General features: G+C 43.7%; 1 protein-coding gene across 11 annotated transcripts in view; it reads left to right on the top strand.

The window, feature by feature from the left end:
* WNK1 (WNK lysine deficient protein kinase 1) overlaps positions 1-26439 on the top strand; it is a 170987-nt gene that overhangs the window by 55285 nt on the left and 89263 nt on the right. For all 11 annotated transcript variants that reach the window (XM_073320462.2, XM_073320396.2, XM_073320403.2 and 8 more), the window contains exons 2-4: positions 4091-4263; positions 14992-15212; positions 17175-17332. In XM_073320462.2, coding sequence (XP_073176563.1) covers positions 4091-4263; positions 14992-15212; positions 17175-17332 — 552 coding nt within the window. The remainder of the gene's footprint in view (positions 1-4090; positions 4264-14991; positions 15213-17174; positions 17333-26439) is intronic.

Raw genomic sequence — 26439 nt, 5'->3', positions numbered from 1 at the left:
TGACTTCCTGCCAGTGCTCAGTGTTGAGTGTCTGTCTTCAGCACAACAGTTATATCTATAGGGACATGACATCAGCATTGATGTAACCAGTGAGGACAAAATGGCTCAACTTATGCATGCCCATTATGGGTATGTATGTAACCAGGAGCAACATTAGTTAAATTCTCTTTTGAGCTTTGGTGGTAGTATTGCAATGATGTGAGGAAGTTGAATCATCTGAGTTTGGGATGAGATGTAAGGTATTTACAATATGAGAACTTAATATAATGGTCTAAAACTGATTTTAGCAAAGTTTGTAATAAAGCACTTTAGGTAGCATAAAGTTTATTTTTACAAATGCATTCTGATGAATACTATACACCTAGAAAATTATAGCATTGGGAATGTTTTAAGCCAATTTTAATAGAGAAACTCAAGACAGTAGTAGAGAGAAATAAGGTTATTTCCTGACTTAATCTTGAATGGTTTTGCTAAGTTTGTGGCTATAATTGTTTATAATAAACTTAAAAGCTTGATAGACTTTTTCAGTAATAAAAGCTGGTCTAAAGTACAGTCTAAATATTCACGTACTGAAACGAGTTTAGTTTGCAGATTGTCCAAAAACAAATATTTATTGTGTAGTCTCAACACAAGTACGTATATATTATATTATTATATAATTTTTCTTAAAAGTATCTATATTTGGAGTCAAGGCTGTGGAGCAGTGGCAAGGAACATGGTACACCTGATATTGAGAGCAGAGAGTCTCATATTGGAGGTTTTATGTGCTGGCCCAAATATTGAGGGCTTCTGCCAGGAAGCATGTGTATATGATGCAGTTCTGCTGATACACGGATATGTTGATTGTGTGTTTAAAAATGTGATGCGTTGCTTTTACTGTCATTCATTCATATTGTAGAAAGAAATGCTATTTAATCTTTAACTGGTCCTTACCTGGAGTCTTTACTGTCTGTCTTATTTTTAGGCAACAGAAAGGTCTTATTAGTTTCAGTCAGACTGCAAAATCAAATCTACACTTGAGACATACAGTGACATGAGACCTATAAACATACACTTGCCAAAGACACACATGCAGTAAGCATGTATGCTCTGTTTTTACTTGGAAAGTAACCATAATTGGCATACATTCATTCCTGAAATGGGAAGAATTAGAAATATTGAATGTTAAGTTACCTATAAGCCAAATAACTTGTCATATGACCCTTCAGTCATATCACTTCATTCTTTTGTTTTACGATAATGCTCAAACAGGATTATAAAATATAATTCAGTATTTGAGATGCACATGTTTTAAAGTAGGCCATTGTGGCTGAGTAGTTTTTACAAAGTAGGTAATGGTGAGCAGTATATATAACTCGGGGTCGACAACCTTTTAGAAGTGATGTGCCAAGTCTTCATTTATTCACTTTTAATTTAAGGTTTCGTGTGCCAATAATTCATTTTAACGTTTTTTAGAGGGTCTCTTGCTATAAGTCTACATATTATATAACTAAACTATTGTATGTAAACAAGGTTTTCAAAATGTTTAAGAAGCGTCATTTAAAATTAAATTAAAATGCTGATCTTACACTGCTGGCCCGCTCAGCCTGCTGCCGGCCTGGGGTTCCAGCTGGCAAGGGGCCGGCAGCCAGAACTCCAGACCAGCAGCGGGCTGAGCGGGGCTGGCGGCCGGTCTGGGGGTCCATCCGCTGGCTCCTGCCGGCCCCGCTGCCGGTCTGGGGTCCCAGCCCTGTCCACATAGAGTAGGTACCTACCTTCTCCCTGGTTCTAGCCATTCTCTTCCTCTCTCTGCACTGAGATGAGGATGGGAGTGTGCTGAGCACAGGGCTGGGGGTTGGGGTGCAGGGTCTGGCCAGGAGCTAGAATGAGGGAGGGGGCTCAGGGTTGGGGCAGGAGGTCTGGGTGTGGAGCGCTTACCTCGGCAGCTCCCATTTGGTGCTCAGGGTGTGGGTGGGGATGTGGGGGGTGCACAAGTCAGGGCATGGAGTGTCGGGGTGCAGGAGTCGGGGCTGGGTGTGTGTGTGTGGGGGGTGCAGGAGTCAGGGCAGAGGGCTGGGTGTATGTGTGTGTGTGGGGGTGCAGGAGTCAGGGCAGAGGGCTGGGTATATGTATGTGGGGGGGTGCAGGAGTCAGGGCAGAGGGCTGGGTGTATGTGTGTGGCGGGGTGCAGGAGTCAGGGCAGAGGGCTGGGGGTGTGTGTGTGGGGGGGGGGTTGTGGGGGTGCTCCCAGCCCCCTGTCCTGAGTGGCTCACGACAGGGGGCTGGAGGGGATATGTCGATTCCACCCCCTTCCACAAGGTCCCCGGAGCAGAGAGCGTGAGCGCGCTGTGGCTCCGCTTTTCCCTCTCCCCCTCCGTAGCAAGGGTTGTCAGCTGATCGGTGGCAGGGAGGGAGAGAAGGAGGGGCAGGAACCCAGCACACTGGGGGACAAGGGAGAAGTTTGCCTGCCCTGCAAGGAGAGAACAGGGGGGTGGAGAAGAGCGGGCTGGGCCGGGCAGGATTTTAGTGGCACGCTGCTGTCTGCTGGGGTCCCTGACAGACAGCAGCGTGCCATTGAAAATTGGCTCACATACCGTGTTTGATTTTTTTTTTTTTTCCTCATTTTCATCTGGAATATCTTTACACTTCTTGCACTTGTCTTTAAATTATAATGTTCCATCTGGAAAATAGCCTCAGTTCCTCCATAACATAAGGCTTCAGTGGAGAGACTTTTTGAAATAGTTAAAGATCTCTAACTGAATAAAGGATAGTTTGGAGAGATTAGCATGGCTGTGGCTGTGTCTACACTACAAGTTACTTTGTTCACACTTCTGAGTGAAGTAAATTATACCAATCTACAGGTCTTCACCAGAAGCCCTACATTGGTGCAGCTGCGCTGCTGTAGTATAGATATAGCCTGAATACTATTGGGAAGTCACATTTAGGGAATATCTACTTAACATTTTGGAGCGAGCCTTCTAGCCCAGGTTGATGGATTCAGACTATTGGGGCTTGGACTAGTCCTCTAAAAGTAGCTGTAGAAACAATGTTTTGAAGTTGCGGCTCGCACTCTGAAGACCAACCTTCCTCCTGTAGGCTTCAGAGCCCGAGCTGCGACTTCAAAGTACTGTAGTGAATCCATCCTCGTAAGAGCTGGTAGTTAGGCTGATGCAAGAATTCTTCCATTAACATAGCAGTGTCTGTAATGGGGCTTAGGTTGGCATACTTTTTCTCACCCAAGAGAGAGGTCGAACTAGCTGTCAGTCAGGGGTGTTAACTAAGTTTTAGGTGTGGACCAATCCTAAATCTCTAAATGTAGAGTTCAGTCCTATACTCTTGATATTGATCTGCTTGCAGCAGGGAAATACTAACATGTTTAGTCTGCATACAAAAGAGGCAATTCTGAAGCATATTTCTTAATGTTTGGGTATCCTTAAATGTATTGGACCACTGTATCCGCTTCCCCTAAGCAATAGTAGCTGTGAATCTGATTTTTGGCCAGGGGGTGGGGAGAATAACTGACTCGGAGGATGAGTGAGCCCTAGTTTATACTACAAACCTATGATGGTATAACTACATTGCTCGGGTGTAGAAGATACCGACCTAACCCCTGGTGTAGATAACTCTGTCGACAGGAGGACTTCTCCCATTGACATAGCTACTGACTCTTAGGGAGGTGGAGTACCTGTGCTGACAGGAAAAGCTCTCCTTTTGGCATAGGTAGTGTCTTCGCTATGTGTTACAGCAGCACAGCGTCATTGGTGCAGCTGCGCTGCCATAGTGCTGTAAGTGTAGACAAGCCCTAGGAATAATGACTCTCTAGAGAGCAATTGTATGGCATAAACTACTAAATCCGCTAAAAAGCTGAAGTAATAGAATGCATCTGCAGTTATATAGTGCATTTTTTAAAAAAAAAACAAACACGAAATATGCAGTTGAATGACAATTGGGTGGAGTGAATTGCTTGTAAGAGAATAAATCTGAGTGGACTTCAGAATCTTACTAACGTGCAAGAGTCCTGTCACGTTTTCAGCTTGCTGCCCTTCCCATGTTTAAAGTGGACTATTTTCGTATAGGTTTTTATATATAACCTTTTTATTTTTTTTGCTAGGATCGGAAGCTGTCAAAGTCAGAGCGACAGAGATTTAAAGAGGAAGCTGAAATGCTGAAAGGGCTCCAGCATCCTAATATTGTTCGGTTCTATGATTCCTGGGAGTCTACAGTGAAGGGAAAGAAATGTATTGTTCTCGTGACGGAACTTATGACATCTGGAACGTTGAAAACGTAAGTGAGCTCAAGCACAAGAGGGGTGTGTGATAATGATTAGCCATGAGATCAGAAAGTTGAAATAAAATGGAAACCAGTGTTTCTTTTCATAATATCTAAGGCCAAAGACCCATTGCTGGAAGGGAGGCAAACTAAAGCTTTCTCTGTAATCCTAAAATTACTGCTCAAGTTGGATGCTATTAGCCCCATAATTAGAGTAATTGGCCATCCTTTGAGGTAGTGAGATTGATAAATTGTCTCATACCACTTTCTAGTATACACAGGCAGAAAGTTATATTTAATTTCAAGGATTGAGGATACAAGCAGTGATCCTATTAGTGTCTTTTCTCCTGCTGATAATAGCTCATCTTAACTAATTAGCTTCTTACAGTTTGTATGGAAACTTCCAACTTCTGTGTGTGTGTGTATATGTATATGTTCCATTCTATGCATCCGATGTAGTGGACTTCAGCCCACAAAAGCTTATGCACTAATAAATTTGTTAGTCTCTAAGGTGCCACAAGTACTCCTGTTCTTTTTGCGGATACAGACTAACATGGCTGCTACTCTGAAACCTATTAGTCTCGTTGTATCTCCCCCGCCCCCGTCTTACACTTAAAATGTAGTGGTGTTACAGCCATCTTTGTCCCAGGATATTAGAGACAAGGTGGGTGAGGTAATATCTTTTATTGGACCAACTTCTGTTGGCGAAAGACAAACTTTTGAGCTTGAACAGAACTCTTTGAGTTTCCTAGCCCTGTAGAAGAGCTCTGTGTAAGCTGGGGGTGGGGGAGATACAGAGAGACTAATATGATCACTGCTTGTATCCTCAATCCTTGAAATTAAAAACAAGACAATAAAAACAATTTTTTCTGCCTGTGTATACTAGAAAGTAGTTTGAGACAATTTATCAATCTCACTACCTCAAAGGATGGCCCATTACTCTAATTATGGGGCTAATAGCATTGAACTTGAGCAGTAATTTGGGGCAGGGACTGCTTCTTTTGTACAGTGCCTAGCATAGTCAGGCCCTGATATTTGATTGGGGTCTCTGGGTGCTACCGCAATACAAATAATGCCTAGAAGTAAGAAAAGTTATTTGAAAAGCTTTTTATTTAATGAAAAATTTATGGGGAATTTCTAAAGTCATTTCTGAAAGTAAGTGTCTGAACTTCCAGACTGTAATTGAGCTCTCTGTGAAACTGTAAATCTGTTTTAAGCCTGAGCTGAAGTGAGCATTAGGAAATTGAGTTGCAAGGAAGCCCTCTAGTGGTGACTACAAGCTTACAGAGGACATTATACTTCAGTGCAGCTTTGCAACTTCCCTCGGTTTAGGCTAGACATAATTGGGTGTTCATTGAACATGTGCACAGTTTTTGCCCATTTGGAACTGGAAATCTTTAAAATTGTGGTGTGTGTGTGGCTTTTTTTGGGGGGGGGGTGAGTGGGTAATGAAGAAGAGATTAAATAATTCATTTAATTGTCCTTTTAAGTCTTTAACAGGACTTGAATTCTAGTGAATAAATAGAGCTGGAAACAGTCTGTGTAAACAAGTTCATAATCCATTCAGTCAAAATACCCTGACGTGCTTGTTTTTGTGAGGTTTACTGATGGCCACAAATCAACACAGAGCAGGAAAAATACCTTTTTTCAATGAGAATTCTAGATTATGTTCGTAGGGGAAGTGCTTATCCCTTGTGCTGCATCTGTTTCTCTGAAATGTTACAATCATGAATGCTTTTCTACCTGTGCCATGCCAAGGAACTGTTCAGGAAAGGGTTGTCTCTCTCATCTACCCCCGTCTCTCTTCTCTCCTCCCCCCCCACCTCTGGTGGTTCAGCCTTCAAACAAGGCTATGCTCTAGGTTTATTGTTATAGATCCTTAATGTAGACTAGTTGTTGGCCTGTTGGAAAGATTTGAGGTGGTTGTCACAGTTCAGGGCAGTTGCACCTGTATTTCCCTGCTGTGGTACAGCAAGGGCACCTGCTCCCGGCCCCTAAACTGTCCCTTTTCATGGGTGGAGACATGGCTTTCTCCCCCTCTGGACTGTGCTATTTCCAGGCTGAACACTTCCCTACCTTCGCTGTCTCATTCCCCAGTATAAGAGTGCTTTGCTTCTCTGCTCCAAGGTGGTACATAGTATACATGCCCAGAGTTTTAAATTACGAAACTGCTTTTATGAACAATCACATTTTTTCTCAAGGTAAAAGCATTACAGCGAAAACACTTCAAAAACAGTAAAAGAATCTACACATGTTAATAAGCTTACCAGACATCACCCCCTCACTCCAAGAAGGGCCCAGGGTGGTGATTAGTCCTTCAAATCCTGCCTCTCCCCCCCAGTTTTTCATTTGGACACAAGTTGATCACATCTTCAGCTCAAACACACACACCTAAGTCTTATGGGCAGGGCCGTCCTTACCCATATGCCAAGTACGCATCTGCGTGCTGCTCCAGCCCCTGCTCCAGCTCTTCCCCATGGCCCCTCCCCCCACTCCACCCCTTCCTCTGAGGACTGCGGCAGGGGTGTGGCCTACCCTGTGTTCACCAGGCAGCAGGAAGTGGAGCGATCTGGCCCCAGCTCGCTCCACTCCGCTGGCTTCCAGTCATGCCATGGGTGAGTGCTGAGGGCTGGTTCCCCCCCCCGCCAAGGCTAGGAGCCAAGGGAGCAAAGCAGAGTGGAATGGGCTGGGGCCGGGTCGGTCCACTTCCTGCCGCCCTGTGAGTGTGGGGTCGGGCCTGCCCTCCACTCACCGGGTGGCAGGAAGTGGAGCAACCCGGCCCCAAACTGCTCAGCTGTCCCGTGCTGGGGGGGGCACTTTTCCTCCCCTGCCCCACAACCTGCTCCTGCCCCCCAGGAAGGCCTGGGGCCAGCTGCCCACCCTCCCCTACGGTGGGGCTGCGTAGGGCACCAAAATGGCTAGGGACGACTCTGCTAATGGGGTTGCAGTGGGCCAAAGACCTTCCAACCTTCCCTAAGGATTGGGGCTCCCTAGGTTCTATCTGTCTGCTGGATCAGAGGGAAGGCTGAGAGTCCTTTTTAACTCAGGCTATTTAACTGAAAGTCCCTTCTTTCTGTTGATCCCTGGATAATCTAGTTCGATTAATCTATATGCGAGACTCTTTCCAGGTGGTAGCTCGGAGGAGGTGATACAACCTGAGTGAATTTGCTTAACTATCTCCTGCTGTTCTTAGTTCCTGGAAGGTTGTGGTCTCCCTCATGGAATTACATACAATCCATTGTTAGTACATAAATATTTGCATTTTTAATTAAAAAAACTCCTAAAATACTTAAACTTAATTCAGTATTATATTAAAGTGGTGTCTCTAATAAATGAATGGCTCTGCAGAGCCTTTCTTGTGAGAAATACAGTTGAAGTCTTGACATAAAGCTCTGGATATGCACCCATGTTTCAAGTGTGTTAGGAGAGAATTTGGTGCATTCTATTTGTTTTTGCAATTGGCATTTGGGAATAAAGTTTTAGTGTTAGGTTGAGTTGTTGGAAGTTTTTTCAGATGGATGGAAGGGTTTTGGCACTTGAGGAATTGTGAGAGGCAGGAAAGGACTGGATGTTTATACTAAAACAAGTAAATAGTTAACAATGACACTTAAAGATAATTTAGGTTGCAGACATAATCCATTATGCTGAATGGGTCAATTAACATCTTTCCAATCTGCAGACGCAAGAAAAGGTAACAAATTTTTTTACACTGTATAAGTCTGAACCGTTCTTGTTTGTCTTGTTCCAGGTTACACACATCCTAGTTGGTAGGCTATGCTGATTGCTAGTGATGCCAATATTTCTGCCTCTCTATTTTGTATCTTACACGTTTTTGAAACCAGATCTCCCTTCTGGGTGGTTACACATCCTTTCATCATTTGTTCGGGTTTGACAACAGTTTTCTGCCCCAGAATCTCTCCAGCCCATGAGTCTTCCCATTAACCTTCTGTTCCCACTGGGGATCAGATGAGTCTGAGCCCAGGACAGTACAACAGGACAAGCACACTAGTTCCTGAAGTGGGAGCCTATCTGCCACCGCACCATGTGCCCCAGGCTGTGTAACTGCTTTCCTCTAAAAGTTCATTCACATAGTTGACTCTCTGGACAGAAGGAATAGAAAACTTTTAGGTGAAACATCTTAATCATCATTTTACTGGATCAGATTTGGAAACTTAAATGGACTGAGCTTCCGCATTGCCTAATGGGAAGATAACTCAGTCCTGGCTTACCTCAATTCATGGGTGGCAGGTACAATAAGCCAGGGGAGGCGCTGCCTCTCCTGGTGCTGCTGTGGCCACTGGACCCCTGGTTGTGGGGTTTGGTGGTGAAGTTTTTGCTTTATTATGCCCTATGCAGGTTCTGGAGCGGCTGAGGAGGCACATACCGCCTCCTCAGCAGCCTTGAAACCTGCATGGGGCATATCAAAAACATCTTATGCAGATGCTTTTCCCCTGGCTAGTGGGCAGGTTGGGTCTGGGGAGGGGAGGCACCGCTGCAGCCAGCCCCAGGCTCCTCCAGGCATGGGAGGCTTGGCTCAGCTCAGCTCAGGGCTTCAGCCAGCTCGGCTAGGGCTCCTCCGGGCAGGGGAGACTCGGCTCAGGGCTTTGGCCAGTCATGCTGGGGCTCCTCTGCTTTGGCCAGTTGTGCCGGGGCTCCTCTGCTTGGGGGGGCACTGGGCTGCAGCTGGCCTGGGGCTCTTCTGGTCAGGTGTGGGGGTTGAAGGGGCTCGGGGCTTCGGCCAGCCCAGAGCTCCTCTGGGCTGGGGAGGGAGGCTCAGGGCTCCTGCGGCCGGAGGGCCGGGGGGTAATCCTGATGACCCTTTTGGTTTGGACTGTCATTTAGCTAAACTCCATGAGTAGGGCCTTACCAAATTCATGCTTCAGAGCCCAGTTGTGAAAGCAGCCGCTGCGAAGTTTCCTGGAGCTGGAAGAGGCTCCCGGAGGTGGAGGTAGGCCTGATCTCCCCATTGCTGCTGGGAGCACCCTAACCAGGGATCCTAATTGCTAGTCAGGGCTAGTGGTGGATTAACACATGGGGCCTGTGCCCAGGGGCCCCAGACAATTTGAAAAATGGGTGCCCAGCCCTGGCAGGAGCCATGGGGTGGAAGCTCCAAACCCCAGCAAGAGCTGCAGGGGCTGAAGCCCGAAGCTCAGGTGCTCTGAGTGGAGCCATGGGGGCTGAAACCCCAAGCTCTGGCAGGAGCCAGCAGGAGGGGCAGAAGCCTGGAGCCGGGCAGAAACCGTGGTGGGGTAGCAGCCCTCAGCCTGAGCACCTCAAGTCCCAGCTGGCGCCATGGGGGTGGCAGCAACCCCAAATCTGGGCAGGAGCGGTGGAGGGGGGATGGGGTGGAGCTGTGGGGCATGGCAGCTCACAGCACAGGTCCCTGAGCTTGGGCAGGAGCTGCAGGTGTGGAAGCCCTGAGTCCCAGCTGGAGCCTGGGCACAAGGCATGTGGGGAGGGAGTGGAAGCCCCGGATCTCCAGCGCCCTGAGCCTGGGCAGGAGCTGTGACGGGGCGGGCGGTGGTGGCAGCAACCCTGAAGTTTGGGCATCCCAAGCCTTGGTGGTGGAGACGGCCCTGAGCTGGGCAGGAGCTGTGGGGGCTGGAGCTGCTGGGGGTGGCAGCCCTGAGCCCTGGCAGGTCTGTAGCCCTGGCAGGAGCTGCAGGGGTGTGTGGGAGAAGCAGTAGCCTGGGGCTGCAGCAGGCCTCAGCCTGGGTGTCCTGAGCCCAGTGCCCTGAGCACTTGCAGGAGCTGCGGGGGGCAGAAGCCCCCCACCCGGCGACCTGACCCACAGCAAGAGCCACAGAGGGTGGAAGCCCGGAGTCCAGCTCTGGGGCTGCTGCAACGCAGAAGTGAGGGTGGTACATCCTCACTTCTGCACTGCCTGTGGAGGTGGGTCTGGTCTTCCTCCGATAACAGCTGTGCAGGGGAAGGACAAGTCCTGTGCCTCCCCAGGCCGGCTGATTTCGGGAAGATCAGATTTGATGGGAAGGGCTTATTTGCAGTCCTTGACATGTTTTTCACAGTCATGAAATTGGTAGGTCCCTAGCCATGAGGGAGACTTACCAGTCTCACAACTTTATGCTGCTACCCATGACGGTAGTGTCTGAGTGTCTTCCACATTAAATTGCTATAGCAAGTTGCCTAGTGGACTTCATAGCCTTCTGCTCATTTCCTTTATCTGAATGTGGGAAAGTCTGCTTTATTGTAGGGCTGTACTCTGGCTTTTTTGAGAGGGATTGGGAAGCGGTCATCACAACCTATTTTGATTTTTTTTTCCTTAAAGTTTCTAATACAGCAAGAGAATAACTGTGTTTGTAGACTCTTATGGCTTTAATTTCATGTTACTTTTTAGGCCCTAATCCTGCTAAGGAATCTGCCTGTCCAAGTCCTAATGAACGTCAGGGTTGTCTGTAACTAAAATAAAACATATTTCCATATCTTTGGCAGAATTTGAAAGGGACGGTCAAATTTGTCTGTTAGTTTTGTTTTGTAAAGCAAGCCTATAACATTCTAAAGAAATAGTTTTACTAAATAAATTCTAAATAAGTAGTTTATTAAATAAGACCTGCAGTGTTCACATGCATTCAAATGGGCTGCAAACAAAACTAAATTATCTGGTCTATTTTCATTGTGAAAGATTAGAGAAGTGTAAAGAGCATAAATATAATTCAGGTTTAAAACTATTTTAGGTTTAATTTAAATTATCTAACAGGTCAGGATACTTAATGTGGCTTTTTAAAAACTAATGTTCATCTAAGAACTGCTTCTTAAAGCCAATGAAATGTTCATTGCTGTTTTTTTAAAAGAGAGATGCAGTGTTGAGTTGGCTGAGCCATTTATAAGACAAAGATATTCAGTTTTCAAAACTATGTTTAGAAATGGTGTTCTCTTTCTCCGTTAACTGAATGGGGCTCACGTAGCTCAGAGGAAGGATTGCACTTTTATGTCAAAGACGAGACTTCCTGCTGGTTCTCTTTAAACAAAATTTAACTGTTAAAAATAAAAAATGACTGTGACGGGTTCCCCCCAGGGTGCCACCTGGAACTGGGGTATCACTGAGCCCCCCTGACCCACCAGCCTGGGCTCCCTTTACATTGTACTGCTGTGACAAGCTGCCCAGACCACATACAAGTAGGGACACACCCAGCTGCAGTTACATGCAGACGCTGTGATCTTCCCTGCATGGGAAGACTCCAGCTAGGGAACTTCCCAGCTACTCAGGAACGCATCCCCTTTGGAGTGTAAACCCAAAATTATACGGTCTTGCGCTGCACAGGGAACTATACAGTGTAAGCTCATTAAATTTTCCCCCTTCCTCAATGTGAAGAGGAATACACAACAGCTTTCTGCCCCGAGTTACGACTCCCACACACTGGTTTTAGACAAAGCAAAAACAAGTTTATTAACTACAAAAAATAGATTTTTAGGTGATTATAAGGGATAGTAAACAGATCAAAGGAGCTTACCTAGCAACTAAACAAAATATGCCTAATACTCCGAACTTCAGATTCAAAAAGTTCCATGATACAAATAGGATAATCATATTCAGTAAATCATAACCTTTTCAATGATACCTCACATGATTTATCTTGCATAAAATACATTGATTGTCATAATTATATTATAATATCACTGAAGAATATGGGGTGCAGTATTCTGTGAAAAGGTCTAATACAGTTGTGTGGCTTTTTCTGCTTGGGTTTTACTTTCAAAATATTGGGAATGTCCATTTTGGCCTTGTTGAGGGAGTCTCAGTGTAGCAGACTCACACTTTAGTTGAAGGAGAGGATGCCCAGTTTTTACAAATATGACCGTTTTCCAGGAATGATAGTGCCAACAAAAACAAACCAAGTTCTAAACAGTCTGACTAAAATCCCTTCTCCTTTCAGTTGTTCAGCTTTCATTCATCTCTTGTGGTGATAGTTCTCTAGTTTCTACAGTCGTCATTTTTCCAGGCTAGACTATCTGACTTTCTAGTATAAAAATCAAGCAGTGAGGAGAAAATAACCTTTTCAGGTCCTTCATACACCATAAAGGGATTAAGACCATTTCCCCCCCCCCCTTGCAGGTAGTCTTTTAAACGAATACTTAACAATGCACAGTTTGCAAATCTGACTTTCCATTTGTTCGGATTTGCTGCTGATGTCCGAAACAATGTAATTACTGTTAGGATAGCAGGTATTTGCCTGGTAACTAATGTTTTAAGATGCATTGTCTCCATTAGAAATGGACTAGAGTAACGTTTTCTTTTTCCTTTTAAAATGTTGTCTGTGTGAGGTTTAAAAGTGACGTGATTGGTAACTTATGACAGTGTTTTTGGAAACCTTACATCAATCTTGCAGGGATGCAGGATGATATGAGCCCAGTTCCTTTAGGAGTGAGGAGCTGGCAATAGACCAGCATATTTGAGAATCAAGAATGTAATTGGAGATCCCAAAAGCTGAACTAGAGTGCAACTACCATTTGACCCTTGGAACAGGCATTAAAGAGATGAATGACTGTGTCAGTAGCAAAAAGTATTTTGGCCAAAATCATGAGTGGTAGCTGATATGAACCAGAGCCTCTTTCATTCTTTCTTCCTGGACTTGCTTTCTTTCTGCCCTTGTTCTCTCATTAAATTGTGCTCTGATTTCCCTCTGGATGTGGCTCCTGATTGCTTTTACAGAGCTGTTTTACAGCAGGATTATCACTAGGAGCTTGATTTCAAGGACTTTCTTTGAACCAGAGGAATTGTAGTAATGGGAATTAATGTCTGAGCTTATGCAAGCACTGGTCCAAATGATTTAATCAAGACCAGTTCTTCTAATGAAGTGTATACACAGAAACCAGCACTCACATTGGTGGTCTGGGGTAAACATGATAATCCCAGTCTTGTAGCATCACATAGTACTGACCTCGGTGCTGGTCTTAGGAATTAGGACAACTGTCTTGGAGTGGTGCAGGAGACAGCTTTCTCAAGGATTGGTCCAAGACTGGAATAAACTAGGAACCATCACAAATGTCACCACCTTCCTCTGCATGTGCAAAGCACATTTCTTCAACCTTTCTTTCTCTAAACACACAGCCACGTGTACGTTTTTAAAACTAAGAAAACCTTACACTGCATACACAATTCTCCTCCTAGGGAGAAGATGAGAACACCAACCCATGCATGACAGATGTTAGTCATATTACTTAATGCACTACTTGTTGGTGTTCAGAGACAATGGTGATGAGGTTGGTATAAAAACCTGTATAGAAGTGGACACAGATGAAGCCTGTTAACAAGCCTGGAAACAAAAGTTCCATCTCTGGCCTGACTCTTGTATTTAGACCTTTTTGAAACCCATGTCAGAGACCAGCAATAGAGTGTCAAGAAACTTGAGACTGTGCCATGTCTTCTCTGAAAGGTGGTTTGGATTTGTTGAATTTGTACTGTCCACTCAGTAGAGTGCATCCTTGGGACTAAAAGGTCCCTCCATCTTTCCAGTGTTCTGTAATGAGTCCAGATGGTGTTTTCAGTTGGGTTTTAAGTGATCAAATCCTTTCCTACATCTCTTGAGAGACCTTTGAGAGCAGCTAACTTGATTAGTCAAGTTGAGGCAAGTTTGAACTGTACCCTAGGTCCCTGGCTGAGTTGCTTGGATTAATATTTCAATAGCTGAGTGGTTGCTGTGGTGACTTAATAGCTGTCACTCACTGCCCAACAAAACTTCTATTCATTCAGAATTTGACATTCTCCAGTGTTCTTTTCCTCTGCTGTGTCCAGGAAAAGGCATATTTATATAAGATAGTGGTCAGAACTAGCTACTTAAACACTACATTAGAGGAAAAATGAATGGTGGGCAGGGGGCGGGGGAGAATAGCTTTGCTGAGCCAGTGGTGCAGCATGGAAGATATCAATTTTAATAAGGAATAATTGGAAATAAAGGGTTTTAGAACCTGAATAAAAAAAAGTGAAACCTTCAGCTATCTGCATTTGAAGTCATATTGTGTCAAATCAGCAATTTTTACAACTATAGAATTGGAGTTCCATTTTATCCATCAGAACATTCAGCAGTTACCTCCTGGGTAGTAAACAAATTTAAACAGCAAAATGTAAAGTAACTAGATAGGCTAAGCCAGCTCTTAGGCTCACTAAAAATATGTACTTTATATGGAGGTTAGCTTGGCAACTTGCTTAAAGACTCTGGTCACATTGGGGCGTGTAGGCAGACTTAAAGTAGAAGGCAAAGCTGAGATTTGGTAGAGGACAGAACTAGCTATTTATGAATTCTTGAAATCTAACTAGTGTCTTTCCTCTTCTGAAAGTTTTAAAGAACTGCAGTCCTGCCTGTCAGCAGGACCAAACTAATGTAGCTGTCTAAAAGACAGCATGAAATCTATTTGAGTCACAACTGTTGCTGTCCACCCTTGCCAAGGAGGGGAATGATCAGTGGATCTGCAGAGCCAGAGAGTCACCATTCCTGTCCTGCCTATCTCCAAAAACCTGCTTGCTGCTTCCATAGCTTATAGCTCTGCAGCCAATAGGGAGCGCTGACACTCTGTCATGGAATGGTACTGTTCCAGAGCATTCAGTACACTGAAAGTGGACCATTCAATGTAATAAGTAGGCCACGTATAAATTGTAGTATACTCTCTAGATTACTAGATTCAGTTCTGTACATTAGTTGTTTTTATATGTTAATAGAATTAATGGTGAAAACATAGCAAATGAACCTGAAATATATGTTCCCTTTTTTACTCTGTTCTTTTTCTCAGGTATTTGAAAAGGTTTAAAGTGATGAAAATCAAAGTACTAAGAAGTTGGTGCCGTCAGATATTGAAGGGCTTGCAGTTTCTGCACACACGCACTCCTCCCATTATCCACCGGGACCTAAAATGTGACAACATTTTCATCACTGGCCCCACTGGATCAGTCAAGATAGGAGACCTGGGTCTGGCAACCCTGAAACGAGCTTCCTTTGCCAAGAGTGTGATAGGTAAGCCTATATTGTTTTTGGAGGCTGGTAGACCCAGTCTACTTACTTGGAAACTTGACCCTCCCAGCAGAAATTTCACTCAAGTACTCTTCTTAAAGTACCTGATCTGAGCTCAGAAAAGTGATACTGGTTTTGCTTCTGAGTTGTGGGGCTCATTCTGCTGTACTGATTAAATATCTTTTGTTGCAGGGTTTTGGTATCTGTGCTCCTAGTATTTGGTTACAATCTGTGGAAGCATTTTGGGAATATAGGCTTATTATGTTGCCCCCCAGGGCTTAGTTGAACACTGTTGATAAAACCACTGTAGCTGGATTATGGGGTATTAAACTGATTTAAATCTGAAATTGTATTTATTGCCAGTTTGTTTGATGGGTGCACACAAAGTAGTTTTGGTGACATACCTCTCCCTTTCTATCAATAATATATCTTGATACCTATTTTAGCATCTAGCCACATACCCAAATCTGCTAGGTTGTCAATCTAACATTGTAGAGTACCCTATTTTAGTTTGAGCTAGTTTGAAACTGACACCATTGGATTATCCAGGAAAATTGGTTTTATCAACTTTTGTTCTTATAGTCTGCATTATATTCAGACTAACAAGGGAGCAAGGTGGTCCTTTTCAATGTGCTGCTAACACTGATTTAGTGTCAATATAGTTTATTAAAATACAGCAAACTTATATTGCTGAATGGTCCTATACCTGTTCTCCTGAATACACTGTTGACATAAGTTTGCAGATGTTTTGCATGCTGTCACTATTAAAATGTTTCCTGCTTCCTGACCAGGGTAGTATTTAAACATTGATAGAAGTGGAAAAATATACAATGGCAATATATAAAATTTCCTTACAAAACATGCCCATACCATGTTAGTTTTCTGCTTAGAGCTTCAATCATATCACTTTGTGTTCTTGCTAACAATTGTTAGCCTATGGCTAATTGGATATAATTGACTTCCGGATTATGGGTTTTGGGGAAGGATTAGGGAAGCTAGGTTGACTGATCTTCAAACAGTCTTAAATCTGGTTAGTTTGCAGGAAATAATTCACTGCTTAAATTCTTGCATCTCTGACTTGGAGGAGCCCTGATCATACAGTGCTATCTCTTCACTTGTGGAGAGTGTGCTGTGATTGAGGGTTAGGGGGCAGTGCATCTTCTGCAAACTATTTACACTGGGACTTGTTGAATCTCACGCTCTGTGCCTGTAACTCAATCTCTCTGTATTTCTAAGTATTTTTTTGCCTGTAGGATGTTCCTCACTATTGCCTGTATCTGCAGTAGGCCTATAAAATATACTGCAGGTGAGAAGGTAAGTATGTGAAGAAAAGGGCTCTGGTGAGTGGCCTTTGCAGAAAATTACTTTTATTCATTCCTTATGAAGCTCTATGTCTGTAGTGACTGGGTTTTTCATTGCAAGGCCTTTTCTGAACAGTTCCACTTCAAAAAGTAAATGGAGTGTTACAGGTCAGAGACTAGCTGTGGGCTCTTACCAGTACTACTTTTTTGCAGCAGAGGGCGGATAGGTATGTGGAAACAAGCCTCATTGCCTCCTTTCTTACAGGGAGGAAAGGTAAGTGTCTAACTTTACCTAGTATTTGGTTTGCAGTCTTGCTAGTCTTTTACTTTTTTTCTCCATATGTCTTCAATTTGATCTTCATCTCCTGATCCAATTTTTATTGTAGCCAAAGTTTCCCATTTCTGCCCTTATGTTGAGTAACATATGTGGAAAGCAGTCAAAATATGGACCCTTTCATCTCATTTCTTACAAAGGCCTTGCAGTGGGACACCCGTGGGGTACATTGATGCAACAGAGTGACTAAGGGTTTCCTCCCTCTTCTTTTTGCCTCCACTTTGTCTTCTCTTACAGGTCTGCCCATCCACTTCCTCCTGCGGTGAGTAACGCCAGCAGCCTCTGCTCGCTTTGAGACATTTAGAGTCTGAATCGTTCTTTTAATTTAAGGTACCCCAGAGTTCATGGCACCCGAGATGTATGAGGAGAAATACGATGAATCCGTTGATGTATATGCTTTTGGGATGTGTATGCTTGAGATGGCCACGTCTGAATATCCTTATTCTGAGTGCCAAAATGCTGCGCAGATCTACCGTCGAGTGACCAGCGTAAGTCTCCCATACCTCCCTGCTGATTCGAGAGCTGGTGCTACTGCTAACAAAGGAAGCTGGATAGCTTCATACTGTGCAAGAAGTAAAAAAGGCAAGCTGACACATCTTTAGGTGAAAATGTAGAAGTTACTTTGCTTAGCCCAACCTACGGAAATGCTAGAAGTGTGTGAACAGTGCTCAAAGGAAAATCACTTACAGGACTTAATATGTTATTAGAATCAGATCTTTAATACACAGTCTGTTGATATCCTACATTCAGGTAAAACTACATAACAAGGCACTATATCAAAGTAAAACTCACTCCAATATCACAGGATATTTTCTGACCCATTACAATTTTGTGCTTGCCTTGGAAGAGTAGTTTGAAACTTCAGTCTATGGAATAAACAAACTTGGGTCACAAATCTAGGAAACTCTGGATTAACTGACTGCCAATGCAGATCCTCATATGTTTATTTTTGAGTCATTGTAAGTTAATACTTTACTGCATCCTAAATTGCCTTTGGCTACTTTGCTGTTCAGCCACTTTTCATAGTTACCCACTGGAAATCTTTTACATTATCAGCAGGTAAGTAGCTCACAGAATGAAGTGAAAAAAAGATGCCGAATGGAGTGCTTGTAAAAAGTCACTGGACCAAGCTAGGGAGGTTTTTGTTTTCCCTAGACATTCAGATGGTGATATTTGAATAGTCTGAGCCACCTGGCTTGGCACCAAATCAAGAGTGTAATTTTGAGTAGTTGGGAATGATAGGACCTCCAATTAAATCTGTCAGTGGTGGCTTTTTTTAAATATAATGTTGTGAAATAGTTGAAGGTCTCCTAATGAGGATGATGATACTGCTGTCTTGCAGCATGCTGGATAAGTAATCAGTCTTCAGAGCTAAATATTCAGAAAAAGAAGAATGAGGTGGTGATAGTAACCCTCAGAATTGGAATTTCTGGCATCTATAACTTGTCGGTCTGTTTCTTGACTGATTTTTGAAAAAAAATTAACTTCCAGTTGGAAGTAGAGAACCTTGTTTGCCAACAGATGATTTCATTATCTACTGGTGGGAACCCAAGAAGTTTCCATATGTTTTCTTGTTAACCTTGTGGAATGGCTTTAGGGGTGACGATTTGTGAATGAAGTGCTTAGCTTTGGATGGAACACCAATACAGTCCATGTTCCTAATGCCTCACAATCTTAACAGGTGGATAGTGAGAAGACAAAATTGACTAGGAAATAATGTGCAGTATCTTTTTGATCTATATCATTTCAATTGCTCCTTCTCACCTGAAGTACCTAAGATTTATGAGGGCACTTCCAATTTGTCTTTTTTCCATCTGGCCTGTCATGTGGCCAGCAAGTGTTAATGTATGTCATATAGCAGTAACCCTCCCTCCTTCTCCTCCCCCCGCCAAGAGGGTTTGGTGTCCTTTTTTGAAGGATTGGTTTATTTGGAGACACTCACAAGACTGTGCCAATTAAGCAATGCAGGAGATACCAGAGTTGTTTGATTTGCTTGGTCTTGTAGTAAAGTGGGGAGGGGGGAAAAAGTACCTTTACTGCATTCCCTTAGGTCCTAGCCAGAATACACAATGCCTTGGATGTGAGCCTGTGGGTGAGAAGATCTCCTGGATGACCTGCTCAGTGCAGGATGACCTGCTTCCTAAGGGAGATGGCTGCACATAAACACCCTCAAAGTGTACGGGCTAATATAGGGAACGTATGTGTTAAATGCAAAACTGTGGCTGTAGTTGTGGTTATGAACCACCTGGGTTTCTTTTTTGTACTGTCTTGCTAAGGGAGCCCTGACCTTTTTGCTCTCTTGGGTGGAGGCAATAGTCAGTAAGGCCCTACATGTTTTCTGACACTAACTGTACAGCAGACTGCTTATGTTTATCTAAGACATTTCCAAGAGTGATTACCAAAACAAGTACTGCAGCAAATCCCCGAAAATGCGGAATTCCTGTTGTAGACCGAACCACCAAGAAATTCAATACCAAGTACTCTCTTATCAGTGGATACCCAAACGCTGCAGTCCCAGACACTGCAGCACTGACATGGGATGCATTTACTATTCCTTGGAATTTCCACTGGGCTTCACATTCCTCCTCTGTCACTTACATTAATGCTCTAAGGGTATATCTGCACTGCAGTTTGAGGCTTCTGTTTTTGCTAGCTCCGATCGAGCTGGCATGGGTATGTCTACCTAAGATGGAAATTTCTTTAATCCTAATTACCTGGTGAAGGTGGAGTTGGTAGGCAGACCTGCTAATGCTCACCCAATACCTAAGAGTTTCTCCCCCCTTACATCAAGATTTTCCATAGCCAAACCAGGTGCCCTAGGTCTCTACCTGGTTCATAACAGAACACTGCTGCAGGAGTTTGGGATTTGCATTTGGGTGGCCCAAACGATGCTGTACCCATGAAAAATGCCTCTGTTGCTTTATATTGGAGGGTTTTTTTTTTTAAACTTGTGTGAGGATTTCCTGCCTAAGTTGGGATTCTGGCCTATCTTGAGTATCCTACCGAAATTTTCGGTCAATAGCCAGCTCTTAGCTCTTTTAGGATTTAAGTCTTTGTGCTAAACTTTTTAAGGCCTTATCAGTAGGGGACCTCTTATGCTAGTTATACTTTGAGTGGCATAACTTTGCCCTCTAGCTAGCTCTATATTGCCTCTAATTAGTTGGAAGAGGTTTTCCTCAATTTTGTGAACCTCCCTTTGAACCTCATCTCTGATTTGTGGTTCTTTTATCCACAAGGTAGTTTTTGAATAGCAATCAACTCAACCAGGAGCATGGGAGAGCTCTCTGCTCTTTCCGGTCTTCCTCCATCTTTAATCTTCTGTAATGACAGGGTGCTTCTGTGCATCTGTCCTAGCTTTTACAGGAAAGCCTGTCCCCATTTCAGCTAACCACGATATTTCCTTGGGAGTTTTGGTCCCAATCTAGAACATGAAGGGAAAAGCCTGCTGCTACCCACTGGATTTCAAGAGCAGACCTCCTCTGTACTTAGATCAGAAATATTCAGGGGAATGGACAGTCATTTCCTTTCTCTTTTTCAGGGTTCAAAGAAAGACCTCAGGCAGCCAGATTCATTATGGATAAGGCTAAGCTTTTGTCATGGTTATTTTTAGTAAAAGTCACCGACAGGTCACGGGCAATAAACAAAAAATTCACAGAAGCCATGATCTGTCTGACTTGCTGCTGCAGGTCCATGGTTTCCCCTGCCACCATGGTAGCTGGGAGCTGCGTGGTTCTCTCTCCCCAGTCCCTGCAACCCTGAGGAAGGCCACCTGAGGAGGCTGTTGCTTGTTGCTGGAACCCTGTCAGGGCCCCGCTGGCTGCCAACTCCAGTCCTGCAGTCCCAGGGGCTGAAGCAGAAAACGTCACGGGAGGTCTCTGGAAGTCACAGATTCTGTGATGTCTGACAAATGTAGACTTAATCATGGATAATTTAGTTTAATCAGATGCAGACTCTAGAAGGCCTACAAACCCTCAGAATTTCGCTGGCCAGTATCAATTAAAGCTCAGTCTGCCAGAGCCATGAATCATAGAATATCAGAGTTGGAAGGGACCTCAGGAGGTCATCTAATCCAACCCCCTGCTCAAAGCAGGACCAGTCTCCAATGTTTGCCCCAGATCCCTAAATGGCCCCCTCAAGGATTGAACTCACAACCCTGGGTTTAGCAGGCCAATGCTCAAACCACTGAGCTATCCCTCCCCCCACCATCATCTGGGCTGGAGAGGGGAGATGGCAATAAACAAGCTTTGTAGAGCTGTAACCTGGTGTTCCCTGTGCTCTCACTCTCTCCATGCACAAATTATGCAGGTGGTTGTGGACCCAGCCCTTGCTTGCAGGATATTTAGAGCAGGGCTTCCCCGAGAAGCTTTCTTCATGGGGAGCAGCTGAAGGGTTTGGAGGTTTCTATTCCTCCTTCCCCTGCTCCTTTGCTCTCAAGCTCCCTCTTAAAGTTGAGCCTGGAATCTTTTGTTCTCCTTCCCTACTCTGGGTTTTCAGTTAGATAGTGCTTTCCAGAATCTAGTATGTGTATGCTGTCGGACTGATCTACAGCAAGGCATGTTCTCGTTTGCTGGGTAACCTGCTTTCTGTGGCTCAGTTGAAACAGAGCCATGGACTCTCATCCTACCAGGCTTTCCAAGTTCAAGCATTGTTAAGGAGATAGAGCGGGCAATTGGCAAGCATCACTCTGGAAAAGTGGAGGGGGGGAGCCCTCAAGATGGGCAAATCCTTAATTGCTCAACATGTCAGAGCAAGTGAGGAGGAAGAGCCAAACCAAGCACCGAAAGCAAATTAGCTGGTAAGTGAGAATATACCTCTGACCCAGTGGACAAAATCACTTCATATGGGGTTTTGTCTGTAACCCGCTTGGACAAGCGAGAGTATTAGATGAAAACTTGAACACCAGCCCAAGTTGTACCCAGGCTACTGTTAGTTTCTCAGTTACCGTGTGCTACTGAGTGGACAGCAAGCATGCTTAGTTTGCTCTTCCAGCATATCTTTCTGGTTTTGCTTCTCCTTGGTTTAATTAGATCTCACTCCTAAAGGAGTATCTAAGAATGCCAAGAAGAAAACACATGCTCTGCTTGTGTAGCTGCTCTGTCAGTAATTCTTCTATGCCAGACTTCTGAACTAGTGGCTATGTTTAATTTTTAAAGACCATCTGCTTTGCCAGACCCGCAGTTGTCATGTAATGAAAGAATTTCACACGTTGAAATGTATCAGACCTGGGTAGACCCTTTATGAACTTTAAACAAGAAATTATTTCAGCAGTGTGGTTCTCCTGTTTTTGTTTAGGGTTTTTTTGCCTCCCAGATGTGGCATCCCTGGAGCTAAATCTCCATATCCGCTCTCAATCACTATTTTGGGCCTTTGCTTGCCTCTCATTTATCTCCTATACTATATGCAAGATTGATTTAACTGAACCCAGTTTCTGACAGGGATGGTCTCTAAGGAAGTTTGATAGTCAAGATGTTGTGCCAGAATATCACTAAACTACTGAACTACTGCTAACCTTCTTTGCTTTTGCTTTTCCTCAAAGTTTTTTCATATAGTATTTGAGGAAAACAAACTGGACACATGTCTGCCTCTTGTGGGCCTAAAGCTAGTTGCTAACGTGACATTCATTTCACCCTCAAAACTATTTCTTCCAAGCCCTAAAAAGTCCTGGCTGAGAACATACAGAAGTTCCTGTGATGGGTTCCCCTGCAAGGTGCAGCCTGGAACTGGGGTACCACTGAGCCCCTGGCCCACCAGCCTGGGCTCCCGCTCACACTGTACTGCCGTGACAAGCCACGGAGCCATCCAGCCTGCACTTTCACCAGCATACATACAGGTAGGGGGACACCCAACTGCAGTTACAAGCAAGCTCTATGACCAGCCCCTTCATGGGAAAGCTATACCCAGCTCCGAGGCATGCAACCCCTCTGGAGTATAATCCCAAAATTATACTGTCTTGCGCTGCATAGGGGACTGTACAGTATAAGCTCATAAAATTTGCCTCCTCCCTCAATGTGGAGAGGAATATCAACAGCCTTTTGCCCCTGAGTTATGATTCCCACACTGATTTTAGATAAAGCAAAAACAAGTTTATTAACTACAAAAGATAGATTTTAAGTGACTATAAGTGATAGCAAGCAGATCAAAGCAGATTACTTAGCAAATAAACAAAAAATGCAAACTAAACTTAATATCCTAAATAGGGTATGAATAGCAGATTCTCACCCGAAGAGATGATACAAGCAGGCTGTAGATTCTTTAGGGGCAAGCTGCACTTTACAGCTTGGAATCCCAGGTGTTTCTTTCACAGGCTAAAAATCCCTTTAGCCTGGGTCCAGCACTTCCCCCAGTTCAGTCTTTTTTCCTCAGATGTTTCCAAGAGCCCTCTTGGGTGGGGAGTGAAGAACACCAGATGTCACTCCCCGCATTATAGCTTTTGCATATGGTAGGAACCCTTTGTTTCAAAGCTTAGTTCCCAGACCAGTCTGTGGAAAAACACGGACATCCCAAGATGGAGTCTAGAGACATGCAGTCACATCACAGGTCTTTGAAGAGTCATAGCAGCCATTACTTGGAGGCCATCTGTAGTGTTCTCAGGAAGGTTCCCCAGGTGGGAGATAAGCTTCTCTTAAGGCCTATTGTTTTTTTCCTAATGACTCATTGCCCTGAGTAGGCCCTTCCCCACTCACTATCTAGACTGAAAACATCTTGTCTCGTGTAACCTGTGTAACTAAATTTGAAATAGATATATAGTCAATATTCATAACTTCAGATACAAAAATGGTACATGCATACAAACAGAATAATCATATTCAGCAAATCATAATCTTTCCAATGACATCTCACATGACTTGTCTTGCATAAAATACATTATGATGTCATAATTATATCACAATATCACTGTGAAGAATATGGGGTGCAGAGTCACAGTTCCTTTAAAGTAGATTGTGCTATAGTTAACTGTGCTGAATAATTGAGGAAGACGAGCTATCCTCCAAGATCTAGGTAAGTGCGTGTATATCCTTCTGAAGAAATTCTAGAAATTATTCTGTTCCCACTAAGGCATGGGCTGTGCACCAGCTGCTGTTGCTGTGGAGACTTAGGTTGAGTTTTTTTGCAATGTTGTGGAGGAATGCCCTCTCGGGGCGAGGTTGGTTGAGGGGTGGAGAAATCCGTGTTAGCGTGCGTTACATTTGGGCACTTTTTGAAAAGTGAAATTAGTTTGGTCCCATCCTCGTCTCTAGTGGACACTCTGCCATGACATACAGCTTTCACACAATTCTGTACAGATGACACCATTCCCAATTTCTGTTTGGGAAGGTCTGGAACTGGAATAGGAATGCTGTGTGTCATTACTGAGCTGCTTTGGTAGAGAGAGAGACACAAGTGAAACAACTTGGATGGCACTTGGCGCTTTTGTTCTTGACCAAGAAAAAGTCAGCTTAATGCAAACTAAAATTCATTTAATCACTTTAAATTAGAGATGGAAAGAAAGACTGGGATGAAATTAACTTCTGTTGTTGCATTGTGCTATATAGGCAGTAAGAATTAAGGGTGGAAGAAGCAGGAGCAGAAGTACCTAAGACACTAATTTGTGATCCTGTTGCACAGAAGTTATAGGAAAATTAGCCACCTTTTAAGAAGTGTGCACTGATTTTCCTTCAACTACAAACATGAGAGCTGTGCAGAAGCTGGAGTGACCTTGCAAAGGTATAAAGATCAGGAAAAATAACTTTCTTTCCCACTCACCTCCCAATAAATTTGTATTTGTGCAACCTGGTTCAGTGCAACAAGTAGAGTAACCCACATGCTACTTCAGAAGGGAACAGGACTCCTGGAGCTAGAATTGCAGGCATGCCAGCTTTTTATATCTTCTGTTGAAGTCTTTGCAAAATCTGAACTCCAAGTATTACTGAGAGTGGTAGCAGACTGTGTTTGTGAAAGAGAACTTGCAGCTGCTTAGAGGATTCAGTTACTTGTCGAAGGACACTCTGTCCTTGAGCTTCCTGCGTTGTTGTTCACCTTGAAAATTCATATGCCCTCAGCTAAGTGTTTTAGGTATTTGTCATCACATGTCCATTTTGTGTACTCCAGGTTTCATTAAGTTAGTCAGTGTTTTCATCTCTGAAGTGGCCTTACGAGTTTGGAAGGCTTCAGTATTCCATGTGGGAGACCAAGGGCTGATTGTGTAAGACTTGATTACATTTTATAGACAGCCTGTTGAAATGTTCGTCACCAACTTGAAATAAAATAAAATCTGGTTTACAGACCTGAGAGTTCATGCTCTAGGATCCACTAATAGAAGAGTACTGTATGCATAGAAGACCAGGGGCTTTGTTCTGGTGTAGAGTCGTAGGTCCTTGGTGCTATAACAGCTGGGTGGAGAAGGACCATGAAAGTAGGGACAGCAATGAAAAGTGGGCCATTTCCCTGGCTGGTGGGGAGCAGCATAGCTCCTTGGTTTGCGTTTGGTATTGTCAGTTCCAACTTAATGTCCTAGTTCCTCTAACAGTGGCCCATTTTTCTCTGGATAGATGAACATTGCCTAAACATGGATCATACTAGTTAAGTAAATTCTGGGTAGTGAAAATGAAGACTTGTCCCTGTGCTACACCTTGGTAGTGAAACTAATAGTGTGAATCATGTTTAAAATGAGTTTGACTAACAAGGTTTGGCTGCGTTAACTTTAGACCGTCAGAAGTGTTAAACCTGGTTGTAAAACGCTTCTTAAAAATAGCTGTGGATGGTGTAAGTGGCCAGGCAAAGAAATGGTTTAAGCCGTTTTTAAGGCTATTTAAGTTGACTGATTCCGCTGACTGTTCAGGGTTTTCAAATCCAGTCCTGCGTGGTAGTGGTTTTTGAGTAGCTCACTGAATGGAGAGTAAAATTGACTCCTTAGGCCTACCATTAGATTATAAAATACTCTGTAGAGCACATAGGAGGTACATGGTTATGTCTTCCTCTTTGTTTTCTACTCTTTACTAGACCCCTTCATTGTTTTTGTTGTGGTGGTGCCCCATGGCCCAGTCAAGATATGTGCCCTTACAAAAGCTCAGAGGGAAAGCTACTCCCTGAAGATGTGATGGGGAGGAAAAGGGCCAGTCACTTCTTTGAGTTGATTCTTTTCTGAAAAGCAACTGTAACACACAGATCTTTATAAGACTGCTTTTAATGACTCCAAGTGTGCCCATGTTACAAGTCAAAATGTCTTATCGGTGCCTGGCCTGTAAACTCAGCCAGATGTCAAAGATTCACCTTGAGCTCTTTTTGGCTCATGTACCACAACTACTAGATTGCGTGGACCAATTTTGCCCTAAATTACACCTGTGCAGTACTACGAAAAATTACTTTACAGCAGCCAAAGCTGTGCTAAAAACCTCATATACCAGATAAGGTGCTTCCCTGTACAAAAGAGCATAAATCTGTAGATGGGATATGACCTATATGACCTACATGAGGGAAAACAAAACAAGAAGGGGCTTTGGATTGTGCTACATAAATAGTCATAGGGAGACTACTGAATTATTAAAAACTTGGGCTAAAATTTACTAATTAAGTGCCTAAAGCAAGATTCCTAAACCTATATTAAAGCAACTTTAAA

This window comes from Lepidochelys kempii, chromosome 1, assembly GCF_965140285.1.
Source record: "Lepidochelys kempii isolate rLepKem1 chromosome 1, rLepKem1.hap1, whole genome shotgun sequence".
Lineage (NCBI taxonomy): Eukaryota > Metazoa > Chordata > Testudines > Cheloniidae > Lepidochelys > Lepidochelys kempii.
The sequence above is the reverse complement of the archived record's forward strand: the minus strand, read 5'-3'. Positions and strand labels throughout refer to the sequence as shown.